Source organism: Poecilia reticulata, linkage group LG18, assembly GCF_000633615.1.
Source record: "Poecilia reticulata strain Guanapo linkage group LG18, Guppy_female_1.0+MT, whole genome shotgun sequence".
NCBI classification, from domain to species: domain Eukaryota; kingdom Metazoa; phylum Chordata; class Actinopteri; order Cyprinodontiformes; family Poeciliidae; genus Poecilia; species Poecilia reticulata.
In genome coordinates this window covers 3,836,008-3,853,721 of record NC_024348.1, presented here as the reverse complement: position 1 = coordinate 3,853,721, position 17,714 = coordinate 3,836,008, and the positions used below count along the sequence as shown (strand labels likewise).

The 17,714-nt window shown below is 38.9% G+C and overlaps 1 protein-coding gene across 1 annotated transcript; it reads right to left on the bottom strand.

Annotated features, from left to right (window-relative positions):
• Positions 1 to 3,748: 3,748 nt before the first annotated feature.
• Positions 3,749 to 17,370, bottom strand: senp3b (SUMO specific peptidase 3b). Its single transcript, XM_008434962.2, has 12 exons — positions 17,220 to 17,370; positions 15,786 to 15,911; positions 12,502 to 13,185; positions 10,889 to 10,999; positions 9,875 to 9,986; positions 9,507 to 9,654; positions 9,170 to 9,217; positions 7,975 to 8,052; positions 7,586 to 7,723; positions 7,236 to 7,319; positions 6,067 to 6,117; positions 3,749 to 4,854 (listed from the first exon to the last, which is right to left on the bottom strand). Exons 2-12 carry the CDS (start codon positions 15,871 to 15,873, stop codon positions 4,744 to 4,746), a joined length of 1,653 nt encoding a protein of 550 aa, XP_008433184.1. The 5' UTR covers positions 15,874 to 15,911; positions 17,220 to 17,370; the 3' UTR covers positions 3,749 to 4,743.
• Positions 17,371 to 17,714: the final 344 nt, after the last annotated feature.

The following is a 17,714-nucleotide window of genomic DNA, read 5'->3' as shown; positions in this document are numbered from 1 at the left end:
TCATCGTTATTTAGAGAAAACTGTAATTTTCAGAGGTGGTTTTAAGGACCTACAAACTAGACGTGATGCTGTTTTTATTCCAGGTATGATGTAATACTTCATAAAAGGATAGTAGACAAAATACCAGTTTATATATTGGAATTTTTACATCTGGTGTTGATTAAAAGGTTTACAAATAACTGAATTCAGATACTTTATCAGCATTCATTGTGTCGGACAATTCAAGGCATCAATTTATGTACAGACTATTAAATTGTATTTTAATTCCAGCACACGTTGAACTAGAAGGGAATTTCTTAAATCACTGATGTACATGTAGGACTACAAAGTAGTAAAGCTAATTACATAAACAGTTAAATTTACATGACATGACAAGAGTATTATAACTTCTATGATACAGGAATACATGTAAAAAAATAGACATGTTCAGCTCTCAAAGAAAAATAGTGGCAGTAAGCATTGTAAATTCAGGACTGCACAGTGCTGCAGTTGGTAGACCTGTTGCCTTGCAAAAAGAAGGTTCTCAGTTTGAGTCCTGGCCTGGGATCTTTCTGCATGGAGTTTCCCTGTTAATGCTCCGGGTGCTCCAGCATCCTCCCACAGTCCAAAAACAGGTTGAAAACACAGGTGGAACAAAAACAATGGTAGGACGTCTTATATGATTGCAGGAAGCCAAGTCATACCGACTGAAGAGTATTGAGTTTTTCACTAGCGATTCAGTTCTTTTGAACAGCTCTTTGCCGTGAACAGTAGGCCTCAAGTCTCAGTGAAAACTGTTATTTGTTTTTTAGGACTTTGCTTGCTTATAATGCTCTGCTCGCACATCAACTGCTATTATTTTTATTTAATGAAAAACAATTCAATTAATTAAATATATAGATGAATACAATTGAAAGTAATTGGTCATTTTTATATTAGTGCAGAAGAAGACTTTTGTTTCTGCTAAAGAAACAAAAGTCTATTTTTCTTTTTCTGTGCTTCTACACTACAAATATCCCTAGATGTTATGAACACTTGGTAGTATTCATTCCCTTGTGTTTGACATTGCAAAGCTTAGAATCCACACTTTCAGAATCTCTAAATAACTCAAAATATCCTGAGTATAGGTGTTCCTGGCTTGGTCGTGGTCAGTCATATTTACATAAGAGTGGTATGCAGACCATCACCTTTCATCCATTCTCCTTAGGATAAAAGGTGTGTTAAGAGACTAATATTTTCATTTCATATTGTACATATTAAGATGTTATGTCATTTTCAAGTTAGGTGGTTCGTGAGTGTTTGCTACGTGGGTTAAGTGATCCTCAGCCTGAGAAAGTTTGAGAAACACTGCATTAGGTCCCAATACATTTCCAATCATCCTGTATCTTAATTTGTTATTTCTATCAATATCAGGTCAATTAATGCAATATTTGAAATGTTTAGACTTCATTAGTAGAAAATATTTTTCCAAACACCTTTGTCCAGTAGGTGACAGTAAAGCACTTGTAAGTCAGTTTGCCAGCAACCAACAAGCAACAGAAATACCCGAAAACTTTTAGAAGAAATACCAGAAGCACCACAACTACAATTGGCTGCATTTGGGGCACTATAGAAGAAAGACTATTAAATTGCAAATTGCTTGGTCTACTTTTTAAAAAACCTTGTTTAAACATGAACGAATAGCTGTACTTAATGCTAATGCTGGGGTTGAAGAGCATTAGAAAACAAGACGAAAGAGAAAAATCTGAACAAAACGTTAGAACAAAGTACGGATGAACACCACCAAGTTGATGTTTTTATATTTACATAAACTTCATCAAAAATACAGTTTATCCTCATGGTCTTTTGAGCATGGGGATACTTTAAATGTAAACCTTTTCAGGGCTTTGATGCAAAAGTTTACATTTAAAGTATGAAAGGGAAATCTTTCAAGGAACAGCAGAAGCTGGTTGAGGTCACTGATGAGTTAAGAACCATGACCAGACTGGACTTCTTGGAGTATGCCATTCAGACAGAAAACATGTTTGATGAGGAGTTGGGCAGTTTGGAATGGAGTGGGTAATCGTTTGGAGAACCGGTCATAAATGGTAGTCAAGCTTTTTGACAAAGGAAATCCAGTGAGATAATCTAGAACCACATATAATATCAGTCGTTTGGCTTTGCACAAGGGTTGAAGAAGACTAGCATGAGGTCGAGTTCTGGTTTCATCACCAGCATAAACAGAACAGACAACAATACACATCTTTGTGAATAGAACTTACGGTTGAGGAGGAAGATGTTGGGTCTGTTTCCAGGATGGCACAAGTATTTTGCAGTATCAACTCAGTGAACAAGTTTGGAACTGTTGGAGGATGGTTGTAAGAGCAGTTGGGTGGAGCGGTACCAGAATCAGGTTCATTCTGAAGGGTTTGGTTTATAGTTTCTATTCCTCAAGAAAGTGTGCAACAGGGGAAAGTGCGTGGACACACACCCATGAATAAACACAAATGCACTCACAGCTAAGGACAATTTAGAGAAACCAGTGAGGCTAGCAGTCAGTTTTAGGACCGTGGGAGGAAGCCGTAGTACCAGGGAGAGTCCATGTTTGCACAGGGAGAACACACACTGCATGAAGAAAGACTGGGATTCTCAACAGTATGCAGACCACCATAGTATTTAAACCTGTTAGGTAAATTGCATTATCAACTACTTGTTTTACTTTTATAATGTTCTTACATTATGTACTCTTGTTTAGTCATGTCTTTTAAGAAATGTTTCTGTATTGTTAATCATTCTGATTTCCTTTCTCAGAGGGCCTTTCTGAAGAAGAGCAGTGACAGCAGCTCTTCACAGAACGCCCTGTTTTTGACCTCTTAGATCGCTGTAAAACTAGCGCCGTGAAGGTGTACAACTTGCTGTTTGACCCTGTGTCAGGAACTGGAGAATCTAGGTTAAGATAGTGTTAGTGACAATCATTGGCGCTGTAACTTGTGATGAAGTGTTTTCCCCCCTCCCTTTAGAGTTACAGCGCTCTCTGAGATTAGGGATCCTAAAGACAATAAAAAGAGGGGCAGGCAAATGTGCTTTCAGAGCAGTAGATTTGTAACTGAAAGCACATCTCTGTTCTCACGAGTATTCAGAATCTAACTTTCTCTTGTCTTTCCTGTGTTATTTAATCTGTGTTAATAGGTGTCAACTCTGACAAAACCTCTACTCATTTCATTCACAACTGTATTATTTTTATAGAATTTATTTTTTTTACTGATTTATATTCATAAATCTTTTCAGGTCATACTGCTTCACAAATTTTCTTAGCGATCCATGAATTCTCTCCTTACACCCTCTGCCTTGTTTCCTTATATTTTTTGGCATCAAAAATATTTCTTGCTTAGTAAACCATTATTCAGAATGTTTGTCTATTTGATTTTCTGCAGATATACCAGGATCATGTCCAATCACAAGCAAAGACCACTTTAAATCTGAATTTGATCAAATCTTCTAGGGCATGACTCATTTTTGGCTGAAGCATAGATGATGTTTTTCCTCCTGACAATTTCATGCTTGCTGAATTAAAATAGTAAACCAGCCTTTTGACTGATAAAATCCTAGCTTTGCACCAATATGTATATCAATCTATCCATATATATATATATATATAAATAAATCTAGGTTTAAGAAAATACACATTTGTTTGCCACATATTTTTATTTTCAACTAACCATAATCCATTGTAGAAGATATAGAAAACAACTCTGTTGTATTCACTCAGAAAAGAATGCAAAAACAAAAAGACAGCTATCCACAAGTTTGTTTTTATTATAAAAAAAAAGAAAAAAGAAAGCACTGCAACTCCATTGTGGGCATACGGTGCCTGTTGTGTAGCTGTTGTGGTCCTTACCAAAATGGCTTTTATCAAAGAAATACTAAACAGAACATTTGGAACTTACTCCAAAAGAACAAAGTTGTTTTACACCATTTGTTTAAAGCAATAAGTATATCACCACATTTACTGACAGCAATAAAAACACAAAAAGATAAATGAAACAAAAAAGGTATCCCTGGTTCCAGGCCATTGTATCAATATGCTTTGGGCGGCTTTTCATCCAATCTTTCAAATCGAGCCGTTTCATTCGTTTTACTGGAGGAGGCAGGAAGTTTCGGGCACCCAAGTCAGGTAAAAGCGTACTTCAAAAATGTACAAGTTCTTATTTCCTTCTGCAAGCGCCATAAGAAAGCTGGTTTCTGGCAGCAGAATACATTAGTTCCATCAGTTCCAATCCTGCCAAGACTGATCTCTTTAAAAATAGAATATACATCAAAACGCCACATTGTACTACACAGATGACAATGTCCAACCACCAGCTCTAGCAGTTTCTTTTCTGTGGTGTTAGTGTTGGAATTGCTAAAACATCACCTGCAGAGATGGATCAAATGAATGGAAAACTCACAGGAAGTGTTCAATCACAAGCTTACACAGACTGCTTCAGGTCGTTTATTGTTACATAAAAGCAGGTATTACTGCAGGACAAGCTGCTTCTGGCCTGGAGTCTTTCTACACCTTCATACTGTTTATGTTTCAGTCTCAACTGAGAGATAAGTGAACTAGGACAAGCTGCCTAAGCCAATCACAGAACGGAACCTTGTCTTGGTCTGTCAAACACGGTAAAGTAGCTATGATGTGTGAACTCCAAACCAGTTTTCAAAAGGCAAACAGAGGGGAAAAAAAGACTGATGTATTGTTGTCCCTCTGTGTTGTTAGGATCCAGGTGGGATAGAGGTGCAAGGTCACAGAGAGAGCTTGCAGTGGCACAGTTCTTTGTACATTTGCCTCCTTAGTCGGGGCATATCCTGCTGCCCAAAGTTAAATGGCTGTCCTAGTGCCAAACACTTGCAGTACTGTAGATGGTGCAGGAAAGACGAGATAAAAGTTACTGAGTTGCACAAACAACATGGTAATGAATCTGGGTGAAAGGCAGCTGTATAGCAACTCTACTATACAGCAGGGAGTGAAATACCAACAGCTTTTAGATAATCACAGAAAAAGACTCAAACAGAAGACAGGAACAGGACTTAGTGATGGTCATTAAAATAGTGCTTCAATGTAGCTCTAGATATACTATAGGTTTATTAAAATGTGCTGGAAGGCTACAGCTCAGCTTAACCCGTTAATGGATCTAGAAAAAAGAATTCAACCTATAACCCATCTGTCACTATCAAGTCTTTTTATATCTGCTTCAATGCATCTCTAGAAAACAACATCAAATAGTGGTGCAGCGCTAACGACTTCTGGATAATTTAAAATGAATGTAAAAACTATCCCATACTAAGCCGTTTGAGACAAACAGCTGATGAAACATAAGATTATGATCCGTTGTGTTTTAGGTTGTAAAAGCTAAAACAAAAAAGAGTGGTCAACAACCCATGTAAGACGGATGTTTTTTTCCCTTTATTTTTATAAAATATGTAGCTGGTGATCATTACAGACCGGCAGACCAATGTTTTCATGCAGGATATTCTGCGTGATTTGTGCAACACAGACTGTTTGCTCTGGAGGTTGGAACTCAACCAAACTAACTGTTCTGGCTGGCCATTACTTTACTGTTGTGCTCAGACCGAACAGATAACTGATGTTTTAATCTGCATTTTGTGTCCAAATACAGAGGGAACATGTTCACAATAAAAAGTTGACCAGAGCTGGTTGATGGATTTGATGAGACTAAAACCACCTGAAAGGCAAAAAAAACATTATTTCTGCAACTATCACAACACTGTGTGAGTCAGGCAGCCATGTGGCTTTAAGATCCATGTTCAGGGAGGAGCTGAAAGTTTCCAAATCTGAATTTGCCCGTCAGGGGTTCCTGATGATTTTGTAAAGTGCTTCAAGATAATGTTTATAGTGAATGGTGCAATAGAAATAAACAGTATTGAACTGGATCAATTCTGACTTGCAAGTATAAACAGAATGTCCCAGTCTCCCTGGTATCGCTTGGCAGCTAATAAGCCCCAGAAAAACTTTACCGTTTTAGGACATAAACATTTCAATACTTAAAGCAGGAAGAACAGTTGCCATTCATTTGCAAATGTGATGACCAAACAAGAGAAACTTACCTGCAGTACAAAAGCTCCACAGTCGCTGTCATTGTTCTGACGACCCACATTCTGTAAAATACAAAATACATTATTTACTTTAGCCAATCACATCCCATTGCAGCCAAACATGGCGTGCTGCCACAACTCCTCACTAACACTGAAACATCACTCTCTACTGTCATATCGACAACTAGCAGTTTTTTATATTTGAGGCCAACTGAAGCTTTCCTCAGCTGCTTCAGAAGTGACTGTAAACAACATATTAAAATCAATATCTGTCTATTTTCCATGGTCGCTCACACAGAGACAGTTCTGCTGATGTTCTCCTCTACGTTATCACATGCATGATCGATTTGAGGGACTGCTGCAAAAGCTACCAATGCCATGCAACGTATGCTAGCATGCACTGATGCTACCAGCTCAGTCAGGAGGGACTGCTGCAGTCAGGGACTCCATTTTAATCAGCTGGCTGTCCTCACACAGAAAACTTTGTACCAGTTTGAATATTGAACAGCATCAGTTTTTTTTTAAAAGGCAGAAAACTTTCCAAGCCTGGTGGTCGGGGCGCCGAGGTGGTTCTCTGAACATGTTTTTGTATTAAAAGATGTTCAGTTAACAAGAAATGTGAAATATTACTGGGTAATTATGTTACTGGAAGACATTGTCAACAAAACTTAAATCCATAACTATTGAGTCTTAAAAACAACAACAAAAAAATACAATTAAAATAAATAATTATTTGCACTTGACCTCATTGTTAAATTCAAAGTAACTGTTTTTTATATCAGATAGTGGATCTAAAAAACACGATGTAATGCCGACCACGTTTAGAACCGGTCCATGGCATAAATGAACTAAGCAGCTGCTTAAGGCTCCGCAGGGGACCCATAAATGCTGACATTTTAGACCACAGATATAGAAAGTTGGCATTTGTTTATTGAGAATATCAATACAGTTAAATTTGATTTAATAGTGTAAGCAAAGATAAATTAAATAAAATATTTTAAATTGTTGACCATTTAAATTTAGGATTTTCAGGAGCTGGCGAGTTTATTTTGTAAAAGTTCAAAGAACAGTCTTCATAGGTGGTGTGATTGGTGCGCGATCCCAGCTTCATGCTCTCTTCAATGCATCAACTATAAACTATGGCAGCAAGTCAAAAAAGAATGAAAACAAAAAGTATTTACCATTTTAAAAAAGCCTTTCCAGTCCGTCAAAAAGTCTCGCTGGTCTTTTTTTATGGCCTCAGCTTGAAGATACTTGAAAATATGCTGGAATAAAAACAATCAAGAAAGATGTAAAGGAAAGGACAACAAAGTTAGGTACAAAAACAAAAACAATAACAGTTTACCTGTAGTGTTTTGTTTACTGTGGCAATAAGTGACACAGTAACTTATACACAATAAGTTACTGGGCTTTTACAATGGAAGCTGCATATTGAACAGTACCAAGCCAGAATGTTGGCTTACAGCTAAAACAGCAGGCAGATAATTTTCTGTGTCCTAAAGTGGATCTGGTTGTTGGGGGCTTTTCCTACCTTTGGACAGCGCCTGTTGAGGGTCCGCTGAGAATCAAAGTAGGTGATGGTACGCCGAGGAATGTCAACACTGACTAGCGACCAGTGAACCTCCAGGTGGATGGGAATCAACAGCAGATCTTTCTGGAAGATGTCCACCTGACAAGAGAGGAAGAACATATTAGCACCAGGAGAGCCCTCAAAATCAAAGAAAATGACAAAACTGACCTCTGATCCCTGACTTTACCAGACCTAATCAGCAATAATCTGAACCTGACATAACCCATCTGCTGTCTGCCTGTGTCTTAACAACCTTCTACCCATTCTATCATTTTCACATCCACAATAAAAACTGTTGACAAATCCTGAAACAGTAACGGTTATTAAAAGGAGGGACAGTGTCCACTTACATTTTTTGTCCACCGTTTAACTCCTTCATATCCTTTTGTCCTCAGCTTGTCATAAAAGAAGCTGTTGAAAAAGTGGACCTGAAGATAAAAAACATTTTTAAGGTCATAATGCACTCATGTCCAGTTGATTTTCTACTATGAACATATTCTACATAGTGTGTCTAAATGTTTATGAATGTGAATGAGTCTCTAATCAGAAATAAATTAAGCGAAAAACTTCACATTTTCTCTTACATTATTATTGCAGCGACAAGGTAGCTTACATGTAATGATTGATTTATATACATGTATAGCACTTAACATCCAATTAAGATGACCAAAGAACTTTACAGTAAAAACAACCTAACAAAAAATGACAATAAAATAAGAGAAAATACCACAACACTAAGATATTAAGAGCCTGTCTAAAGAAATGAAACATGATCTTAGTGCAACTTGTTGAGATGACGGGACCAGAACATTGAACTCAGAAAACACAGAGTATGTTTGCTCTCACTGTGATTCCAAATGATTACATGAATATTTTGTAGGGATGAGTGATCCATCAGCAACTACATTGATATTGGTCTGAAATAAAACAGGGTTGATTCAAAAAACATATTTATTTCAAACTTGTTGCCATTTATTTCTGGGTTGTAGGAAAGGAGGTTATTGATTTAACAGTGATGCAGCGCAGGATTGTGGGAGTTTAACTGAAGCAGAGAAGGTGTGGTGGAGAAAGCACAATGCTTTCCCCTCCTCCCCCTAAAGCCTTGAAAGGGTCAGAAAATATATATAACATCGGTAAATATTAGTTATTGGCCATAACAGCAATGTTTATATCAGGTATTGACCAAAACTGTCATATGGGTGCATCTCTAACATTTCATAAAGAAGTGCAACATTTATTTGCACACACAGGTTGTTCATTCCTCATTCAGACAGGAGCATTTATCTCCAAATCACCCTAACTCAGAATTCTCAACTGGTTCACAGTTCAACTAAGTAGCAAAAAAAAAAAAAAAACAACGGCTCACCACAAGATTCAGATTAACTGGTTATTCCTTGAATGAGGAGCCCTATGCACTGGGCCTAATTGGTCACCTAACTCACTACCAGCAGCTTTGCTGGTTACCATTAAAGAGCAGAATCCAAACAGATCCCTGTCTGAGGCATGACATAGAGGAAAAAGTGAAGGTGCTCTGTGTTCACTTACCTTATCTGGAACAGAATCCATGACAAGGTCACCATACATGTTCATAATCTACAGAAAGCACATCATGTAACCCATGAGATGAATCCATAAAAATCAAATGGAGAAACATAAACATTCATATAAAAGATGAAAAGACACTCCATAGATACAAACATTAGTGAAATACTTTAGAAGTGAATTTGGCAGCCTCGTTTTTACTCCACACAGGCAACACACGAGTGCTTCCTTCCTAAACGCCACAGGAGCGTCTGAATGAAACGAAGCAGCCTGTGGTTTCACTGCCGACACCTTTAACCATGTCTGCTGCTGGGTTGTGTAATGTGCAGTAGTGCTGTACCTGGTCATTGAGCCAGTTCTGACCATACAAAGTGCCCAGGTCATCCATGGTCAAAACGTGGCGCTTATAGTTCACTCTGAATGTTTTAGCCACGGCCGATCCGGATGAACGCTGGAAGTTCTGAATGAGATGCTGGACCGTCGCTTTCCTTTTAAACAACCACATGATATGGAAACCAGTGTCATTTAATAACAAAAATAAAGCAGCAGGCTGACAAAGATACTTTTAAAAAGTGTATGCTATTTTTAGCTTAGTATTCAACTTCAGTCAGTTTATCAGATCAGCTCCCACTTTGCACAGCCATTTACAGCTTTTGTGTACATGTTTGATTGGGATGTTCATCACAGGAGGTTAGCAGCATCTCTGACCTGTGTGGCTGAGAGAAGCTCTCATGGAAAACGTCCTGAAGCTTTCCCACGACATCGTCGACATGGAAGGGAATCAAACTGCCATACTGCTGCAGAGACTCTTCAAGAACACCTAGCAGAGACGAAGCAACAATCACTCAGCTCGCATAGACCGCTTTCCGTTTTACTCCATCCAGGCAGGTCATTCAATCAAAAGCCCAGGACTGACTGTTGATGTACTTTCAGCAACAACAATCACAGAAAACAGGACCAACATCTGTTCATTTGTTCAAAGATCATCCTATTAGCAGCTGAACTTGCATTAAGTTTAAAGGTAACTTATTTTGCCTATCTTGAACAGGTGAGCCATACAAAACACATTCATTATATTTTTTGCACAAAACCATTCTTACATGACGAGCTTTTAGTCTTCACTGTTGTGCCTATTTGGACCTCTTCTCAAAATGAGCTGTTGTCCAGCGTCTTGTCACTTTAAATCCAAATGAGCTGCTGCTGGCCACGCCCCCAAATTCATGTTTACACAGTTATACAGTTATACAGCCATACATTTTTGACCTCAAGTCAGATCCAAAACCAGAAGAAGTAAAATGTCCTGCACAACCAACAAGAATGAAGCAGCAGTTTGTAAATGGTAAGCAAACAACAAAACTTATCTTTTCCAGCAGCTGCTGTACAGCTGTAAAACGAGCTGACAAGACATGTTGGAAGTCTGATTGGGCTTCTAGGTGATAGTTGGTCTCGGCTGAGGTGGCTACGTAATGGAGCAGTGCCCATCGAGTCGGGAGGGTTTTCCAAGAGCTCAGTTTGCCAGACACCAAAAAACATGAACTTATTGCTAAAAAAACGTCTGGGTGTTTATTGTAAGCTCTTGGGTTGTTTTTAGGAGTACAGACCAAAATCAAAGTATAATAAAAATATGCAAAAGCTGAAATTTGCACTACATGTCCCGTTTAAATGGTTACAAAACATTTACATTGTGATATTTCAACAGGAGAATTCAGCTGCCCTCCATACCAGTTATATATTTTGTGTGTTCTTCACTTAGAGCCACTTCCATCGGTCTCACTCCCACTTCCCGTCTCAATTTCTCATCCTGCTTGTCTGAAGGGCCGTTTAACTGCAGATCTGTCAGTCAAAAGGAAACATTTAACACACTATTATTTCACTTCAAAATGGAATATGAAAACAAGCATACAGGTTTAACAAAATGTATTAAGTCATAGCTTTTCAATTCCAGTCCTCAGCCCCTCCTGCCCTGCATGTTTTAGATGTACCTCTAGTCCAGAGGAGCTGATTCAAATGATTGCATGGCCATCAAGTGCTGCAGAAGCCTGTTAATCACCACATATTCAATCCAGGTGTTGGCAGAAAGGAAATACCTAAAACACGGGTGTCAAACTCCAGTCCTCAAGGGCCGCTGTCCTGCAGTTTAAGATGTACCACAGGTACAAAATACTGGAATGAAATGGCTTAATTACCTCCTCCTTGTGTAGATCAGTTAGGGTTGACCTAATTATTCTATTCAGGTGGTGCAGCAGAGGCACATCTAAAAGTTGCAGGGCAGCGGCCCTCCAGGACTGGAGTTTGACATCTGTGACCTAAAACATGCAGGGCAGGGGGGCGTGAGGACCGGAATTGAGAAAGGCTGTATTAAGTATTAGGGATGCATGACATATCAGTACTAATATCAGTACCGGTCGATATTAGCTATTTTTTAAACATATTAGTATCAGTCCAGTAAATAAAACTAAACCAATATTAATAATCGGCATTTCCGTCTTATTGCCGTTTGTTTTTACAGGGGGTCGGGGGAGTTGGCTATGTGATACTTGTTTGGTCTGGTCATGTGAGTGTGTAATATTGGTAATTATTTGTTATTGGCCATAACAGCAATATTAAAATTGGCCCAAATTTTCATATCAGTGCATCCCCATGCAGTATATAGAAAGTAGTGCACAAAGGAGTCTTACAGGAGCTGCTTCCTCCCAGCAGCTGTTAGACTGTAGAAGCGTCAGAGCTCTGAACACGACTGGCGTGTGGACAACTTGTACTGTTATTAACTCATGTTTTAATAAAATTTCTGCTGTTATTGCACGTGTTTTTCTGCATTGCTGTGCTGTACTTCAAACAATCTGATGTCTTTCTGGATGTTCACTACACATCCACATTATGTAGATTTAAAAATGTAATCCTACTCAGCTGCACATCTCTTGGATAGAGAGTAAGATATTCCTATTCTAAAAACTGCCCAGTATGTTTATGTTAAAATATTGTACAGTAAGTTATTACAATTATTATTATTGTTAATCTCGTTTTTTTAATCTGTTTTTAACACTTGGAACTTTGCACACTTGTGTCAACCTATATGCCTGATGCTGCCGTTACATCTGAATTTCTCCTTCCTGCTTCCCAGAGAAACGCTGATCCTACAGCCGCCTGTCCCTTTATTAAACCGAGTCGTTTAACCCCCGTCCCACAGAGAGAGAACGGATCGTATTAGATTTGAAGCTGTCCTTTATGTGTGTGTGTGTGTGTGTGCACTGATTTCTGTGTTTAGCCTGCGAATGTGTACGCAGTTTTACTAGTGACGGAAACATGAGGTAAATTCTGCATTTGAACATATGTACCTGTTAACTGCTCCTCTTGGCTGTCATCCCCTTCATATTTGTGATGAGGTCTTTTTGTCCTCTTTTGCCTGCTGTACGAACTGTACTTTTGCCCTCTTCGGCCCCACTGGGGCCCCCCCGTGGTGATCCAGCGGGCCCTCTGCCGCCAGCTCTTCCAGTGCTGGGCCAGCTGGAACCCCAGGACTTTGTGGGAGCGTATGCGCCACAAGCGTCTGAGCCTCTTCTGAGCCCGGTAGCTGTTGAACCGGGATCCAAAAAAGCCATGGACTTCAGTCTGGGAGACAATGTTCTCTACACATGGCTCACCGAGTTGTTCTGCCCTATGTTGTTGTCCATGAGCTTGGGGCTGTTGTACTCGGCTGTATGGGGTGGACTGACAGGGAAAGTCTGGGACTTCCCACTCCTCCTTTTCCTGCTCCTCACTCTCTTCTGCCTCATCCCCATCTTCCTCCTCTCCATTGTTCTCCCAGCCTTTGCCCTCCAGCTCCTCTACATCATCTTCATACAGATTGTTGACTTCTTCCTCATCACCAACAGCTTCAATCTCATCTGGCCCATCCTCTTCCTCGTCTTCTACATACTCTCCTGTCCACAATTTCTCTTTCTGGCCCAGTCTGAGGTGCATGGGGCTGGATACACTGTGGCCTGACACGGGGACAATGAGGTGGTCTCCAGGGATCCCTCCTAAACAAAACACAAGAAAAAAAAAGTCAAAACATTCAGCTTTCAATCGAGAAACAAAAAAATCTTAAAGCTGATTTTACATGAACAAAAGCAGATCAACAAGCATTTTCCAGTCTGGTTTTAATGGTCACGGATCAGTCACTGCTGCTACAGCTGACAACTGGTCTTAATGATGTGCTGCTTTACCTGGAAATCTTTCAGAACTAAATGGACTCGGTGAATACTTTTAGACAAACTCAGGATTACGGGCTTTTGTCCAGAGGATCTGACCTGATAAAAACTATTTAACACAGAGAATCCTGTGTCCAGGCTGAGGTCTAAAAATCTAACTTTCTAGAAACGTAGAAAGTTTTGTGCCTGAGCTTCCATTTGGAAGTAACTGTCTACATCAAAGGTCCCCAAACTTTTTCCTGTGAGGGCTACATAACTTTTCCCTTCTCTGGTGGGGGGCCGGAGTCAGTTTGTAACAGAAAAAGTGTGACGAATGTAGGAGTGCCTAAATGTAAAAATTTATTGTTTTCCAGAAAGCACAATCAAATAACCCTCTCTGGGTTCTTCACAGAAAAAAATCCAGGAAATAACACTATTTATGAATTAAATACCGCATTTTCCGGACTATTAGCCGCATCAGGCAGTAGGCCGCAGATATCTCTGCCGCTCCAGGTTTTCCACAACGATGCAGCAGCAGAGGGGGGCGGACACCCAAAATTTGAGTCATAACAGGTCAATTGAATATCACATTTATTAGGGTTGAAAAAGTAAAAGTTGCCAAGTTTAGATTGAACTGAACTGATTACGGTAGTTTCCGAACGGTAACTGTAACAGTTAAGGTGCTGATCCTTCGTGTCTGCTATTAGCATGTGGTAAATAAAAATGGGCACTTCCTTCTTCTTCTTCTTCCTCTGCTGCTTCTTTAGATTTCAATGGCAGCTTGCATTCATTATTGTTGCACTACTGCCATCTATTGGATCCTAATATCTATGCCTCAAATTCTCATAATGATCCCAGTATTTAAAAAAACGAAAAATCTTATTTTTCCCCTCAATGCTATTTAACTGATCAACAACATTCTCAAATTTCAATTCCCTATTAAAACCTAATTCTATTTTAATGGCCGCTTTCTTTTATTTCCAATTTTGACTTCCAATGATTCACTTCCTGCTAAAGAGCCCCCTGGTGGTTGAAGAAAAATCAACATATAAACCGCACTGGGCTATAAACCGCATAGTTCAAAGCTTTGGAAAAAAGTAGCGGCTTATAGTCCGGAAAATACGGTATATGAAAAAAAAAATAAAAAATCGAAATGCTCTCTGGTATTGTTCAGGGGGCCGGACCAAATGTGGAGGCGGGCCGGATCCGGTCCGCGGGCCGTAGTTTGAGGACCACTGGTCTACATAAATACATTTGAGCAGAACTGCATCTGTGCACAGGTGATACAATCCACACACCTGCTCATTCTGCACCACAGGTGAGAACATAACTTTGAAATTTTTTTATTGGATTTTGAACACCCAGTAAACAAAGGTTATGATTTTATCAAAGACTGGCTTGAAAAACTTTGACAATTTTTACACTTGATGTAGAGATGTGCCGATCAGATTTTTCCTGCCGATTCCAATTCCGATCACCCATGTAAAACACAGCTGATCACCGATACCGATCACATAATTCTAATTTTTTTAATCATAAGCACTACCGGTTACATTATGTGGAAAAAGGAACCATGAATTCACCTTAATTTAGACAAAAACTTGTTTTTATTAACTTTTTCCAAGAAAAAAACAAAACAAAACAGGCATTGTGCAAATTGTACTGCTATCGATAATACTATCCTTCTGTAAGTGCATCGTGACATGGATTGATGGAAAACTTGTTCAACTCAACATGAAAACTGTTTGTTATTTTAAAACAAACAGTTTTAAAACTGTTTTAAAACAGTTTATTGGTTATTGGTCCAATAAACAATAAACAGTTATTGGACATCATTAAGCATCAGTAGACAACAACACTGGTAAGGTTTTATTAAACTATCAGGATACCTCAGTAAGATACTTTAACCTCGTCTTTGACCAATTCTAGCAAAACGGCATTTTTCTTCTGTGCACCACAGACAGTTCTTAAATATCAACTTTGTTGTCTTTTTTTCTACCAAAACTACATTTATTTCCACAAAAAACTTAATATCTCAATAACTTACTTTTAAGAATGTCTGTTTATTAAGAGAAAAGTTAAACTGAAGTTAAATTTCTTGACTGTTAGCTCAAACTGGGCCAATAAAACTGATTCTGATAAAAAATAAAAAAAATAAAAACCACACACATTCCAATAATAATTTTTAAAATATCATTCAAACTGATCCCTGTGTTGTTGTAAAGATGCGTTGTGTATTATTTATGTATTTTACACAGTGCTGCATTGTGAGGGTGCCATCTTGGCCATGGAGATTCCTGCTCTCAGTGGGACTTCTGGGTTAAATAAAGATAGAATAACACAACTGTGAAACATGCACAATAACAGAAAACGTGAAAACAATATGGCACAAGTTAGGAGGTTGTATAGAGCTTCTGGTAGTGACATCCAAGATGATCTAAAGTGCCCACCTCCTGCAGTGCTGTCCTGCCCCACAGCAGTCAGCCCCAGGTCCCCCTGCCAGCGGTTCTGGGCCAGGCTACCGCCATTGTCTCGCATTGTCCACGGACAGCCCACGACCTGCGCCAGCTCGTCACCTGCAAGCAGCAAACACACGCTTGCATTAGCACTGGAAACAGAAATGACCGTTAGTGTAAGCATGTGCAATCTGTCTGTTCAAATGTATGAAGTTGCTGTGGTAAAAAAAAAATCTCTGACATCTAAATAGGAAAAATGATGCAAAGACAGATCATCCCAGATCATATCATAATTCCCCACAGAATTTCAGCAATAGGACACTTGTTGCTGAGATTCTGGTCTGGCCAAACCAGAACAAATTAATGTCAAATTAACCATGAAAAGGTCTGACAGTTAACATTTAGCTGCAATTATTACTGTAAAAGCATTTTGAACGCATTTTTTGTTTCAAGACAACTTTTTTCTCACTGTCTTCAATAGTGAACATTTCATATCCATTTGCCACATATTGCTGAATAAACAGACTGATACAAGTCAGCTAACTAATATTTAAAATGGATACTAAAACGGGTCGATCTTTAATCAGAACTAGTTAGTTACATATGTAATGACGAACTCATCAAAAAACAAGTGATTATGTGTCATCCTTGTACTGTAAAATAACAAACTGCTCCAAAACGCTGGTGCCTCTCAATTTTGTCATTTACATTCATGACCAAACAATGAATGTTTTTTTATTGCTCTTGAAGAAAAAATCCCTGATCTTCGCTAGCATATCTAATATTGCTTAACTATATCTAAAAAGGTTGGGTTGCATAACTATTATTTGCAGCTGCACGCCACCATGCACATAAATGCAGGTTTGAATCTTGGTTGATTCTTCATGGTGATGAAGAGCCAGCAGTGATGAGCAAAATGTGTAAATACTAATTACCATGTGGACATCTTCCAGACGCGGAATGCTACCTGCACAGCGGTTCGTACAGGTTTTGGTCGCTAGATAAAGTGAGCACCAAAACTCAGATTTAAAACACTTAGAGAGCCCTTCATCGGTGAAACGGCGGCGTATTTAAACGACTAAACACCAAGAACTCATTCAACAGTCCACCTCAATGCTACGCTGAGCGCGCACAGAGCTAGCAACGATAGCTTCAAAACGTAAGATAAAATCCCACAACTTTGCCTGAAAAAACTGTTTTATCCGGAACCATAATACGTCAACGTTATTTACATCACAATGAGAGTACAACATGAACGTAATGCAATACCAAAAGTCCACTGATAATTTATTATATACCCGTGCAAACGTGTTAGCTGTTAGCAACGTTATCTTAAGCTAGCTAAGCACTTAGCATGCTCCAAGAATTGTATGAAAAAGCCAGCGGGTGCATGCCTCAACCAGCTGGATACAGCGATAATGTTCTTACCCCTCGGTCTCAGACTTTCTGACTGAATACTGGACGTATTTCCTTTTAATATTTTAAAGCACAAACACAAACTTTAGCTGCTCTTTAGCCTCATTCAATTAAAACAGTGTAGCCCAGCCACAATTCGGCTCCTTCTTCTTCGTGTCCTTCCTTTTTTCAGTAAAGAGTTGCAACTCCCATAATTTCACATTAGCGCCATCTAGTTGTATCTCTCGGAAGGTTCACCCTCAAATTTTTTCTTCGCCTTCTATAGCAGGACTGTAGGAGCCATTTTCCCCTTTTTTCTTTTGGTTAAATCTTAGAATTTAAATTGTTTAGTTTATTCTTATTGTTTATTTCTTAGTTAATTTATCATTAGAATTTTTGTTTAATTTGCTGTTTAGAATAAGTTGTTTTGATTAGGAATTCACTTAATTAGTTAATTAATTTCAGGTTGGGATGTGGGTATTTCACGGTATAAATAGGTGGGTCTTAGGTAGCATATTATGCACGTGG

Bases quoted from the DNA above. Each gene is read 5' to 3' on its own strand.
- senp3b (XM_008434962.2), bottom strand. From the start codon at position 15,873: ATGCGAGACAATGGCGGTAGCCTGGCCCAGAACCGCTGGCAGGGGGAC. The intron at 7,724-7,974 runs GTAAGTGGACAC...CTCTCTTGTCAG, and splicing joins TTAAACGGTGGACAAAAAAT to GTGGACATCTTCCAGAAAGA. The intron at 7,320-7,585 runs GTAGGAAAAGCC...TTTTTATTCCAG, and splicing joins TCAACAGGCGCTGTCCAAAG to CATATTTTCAAGTATCTTCA.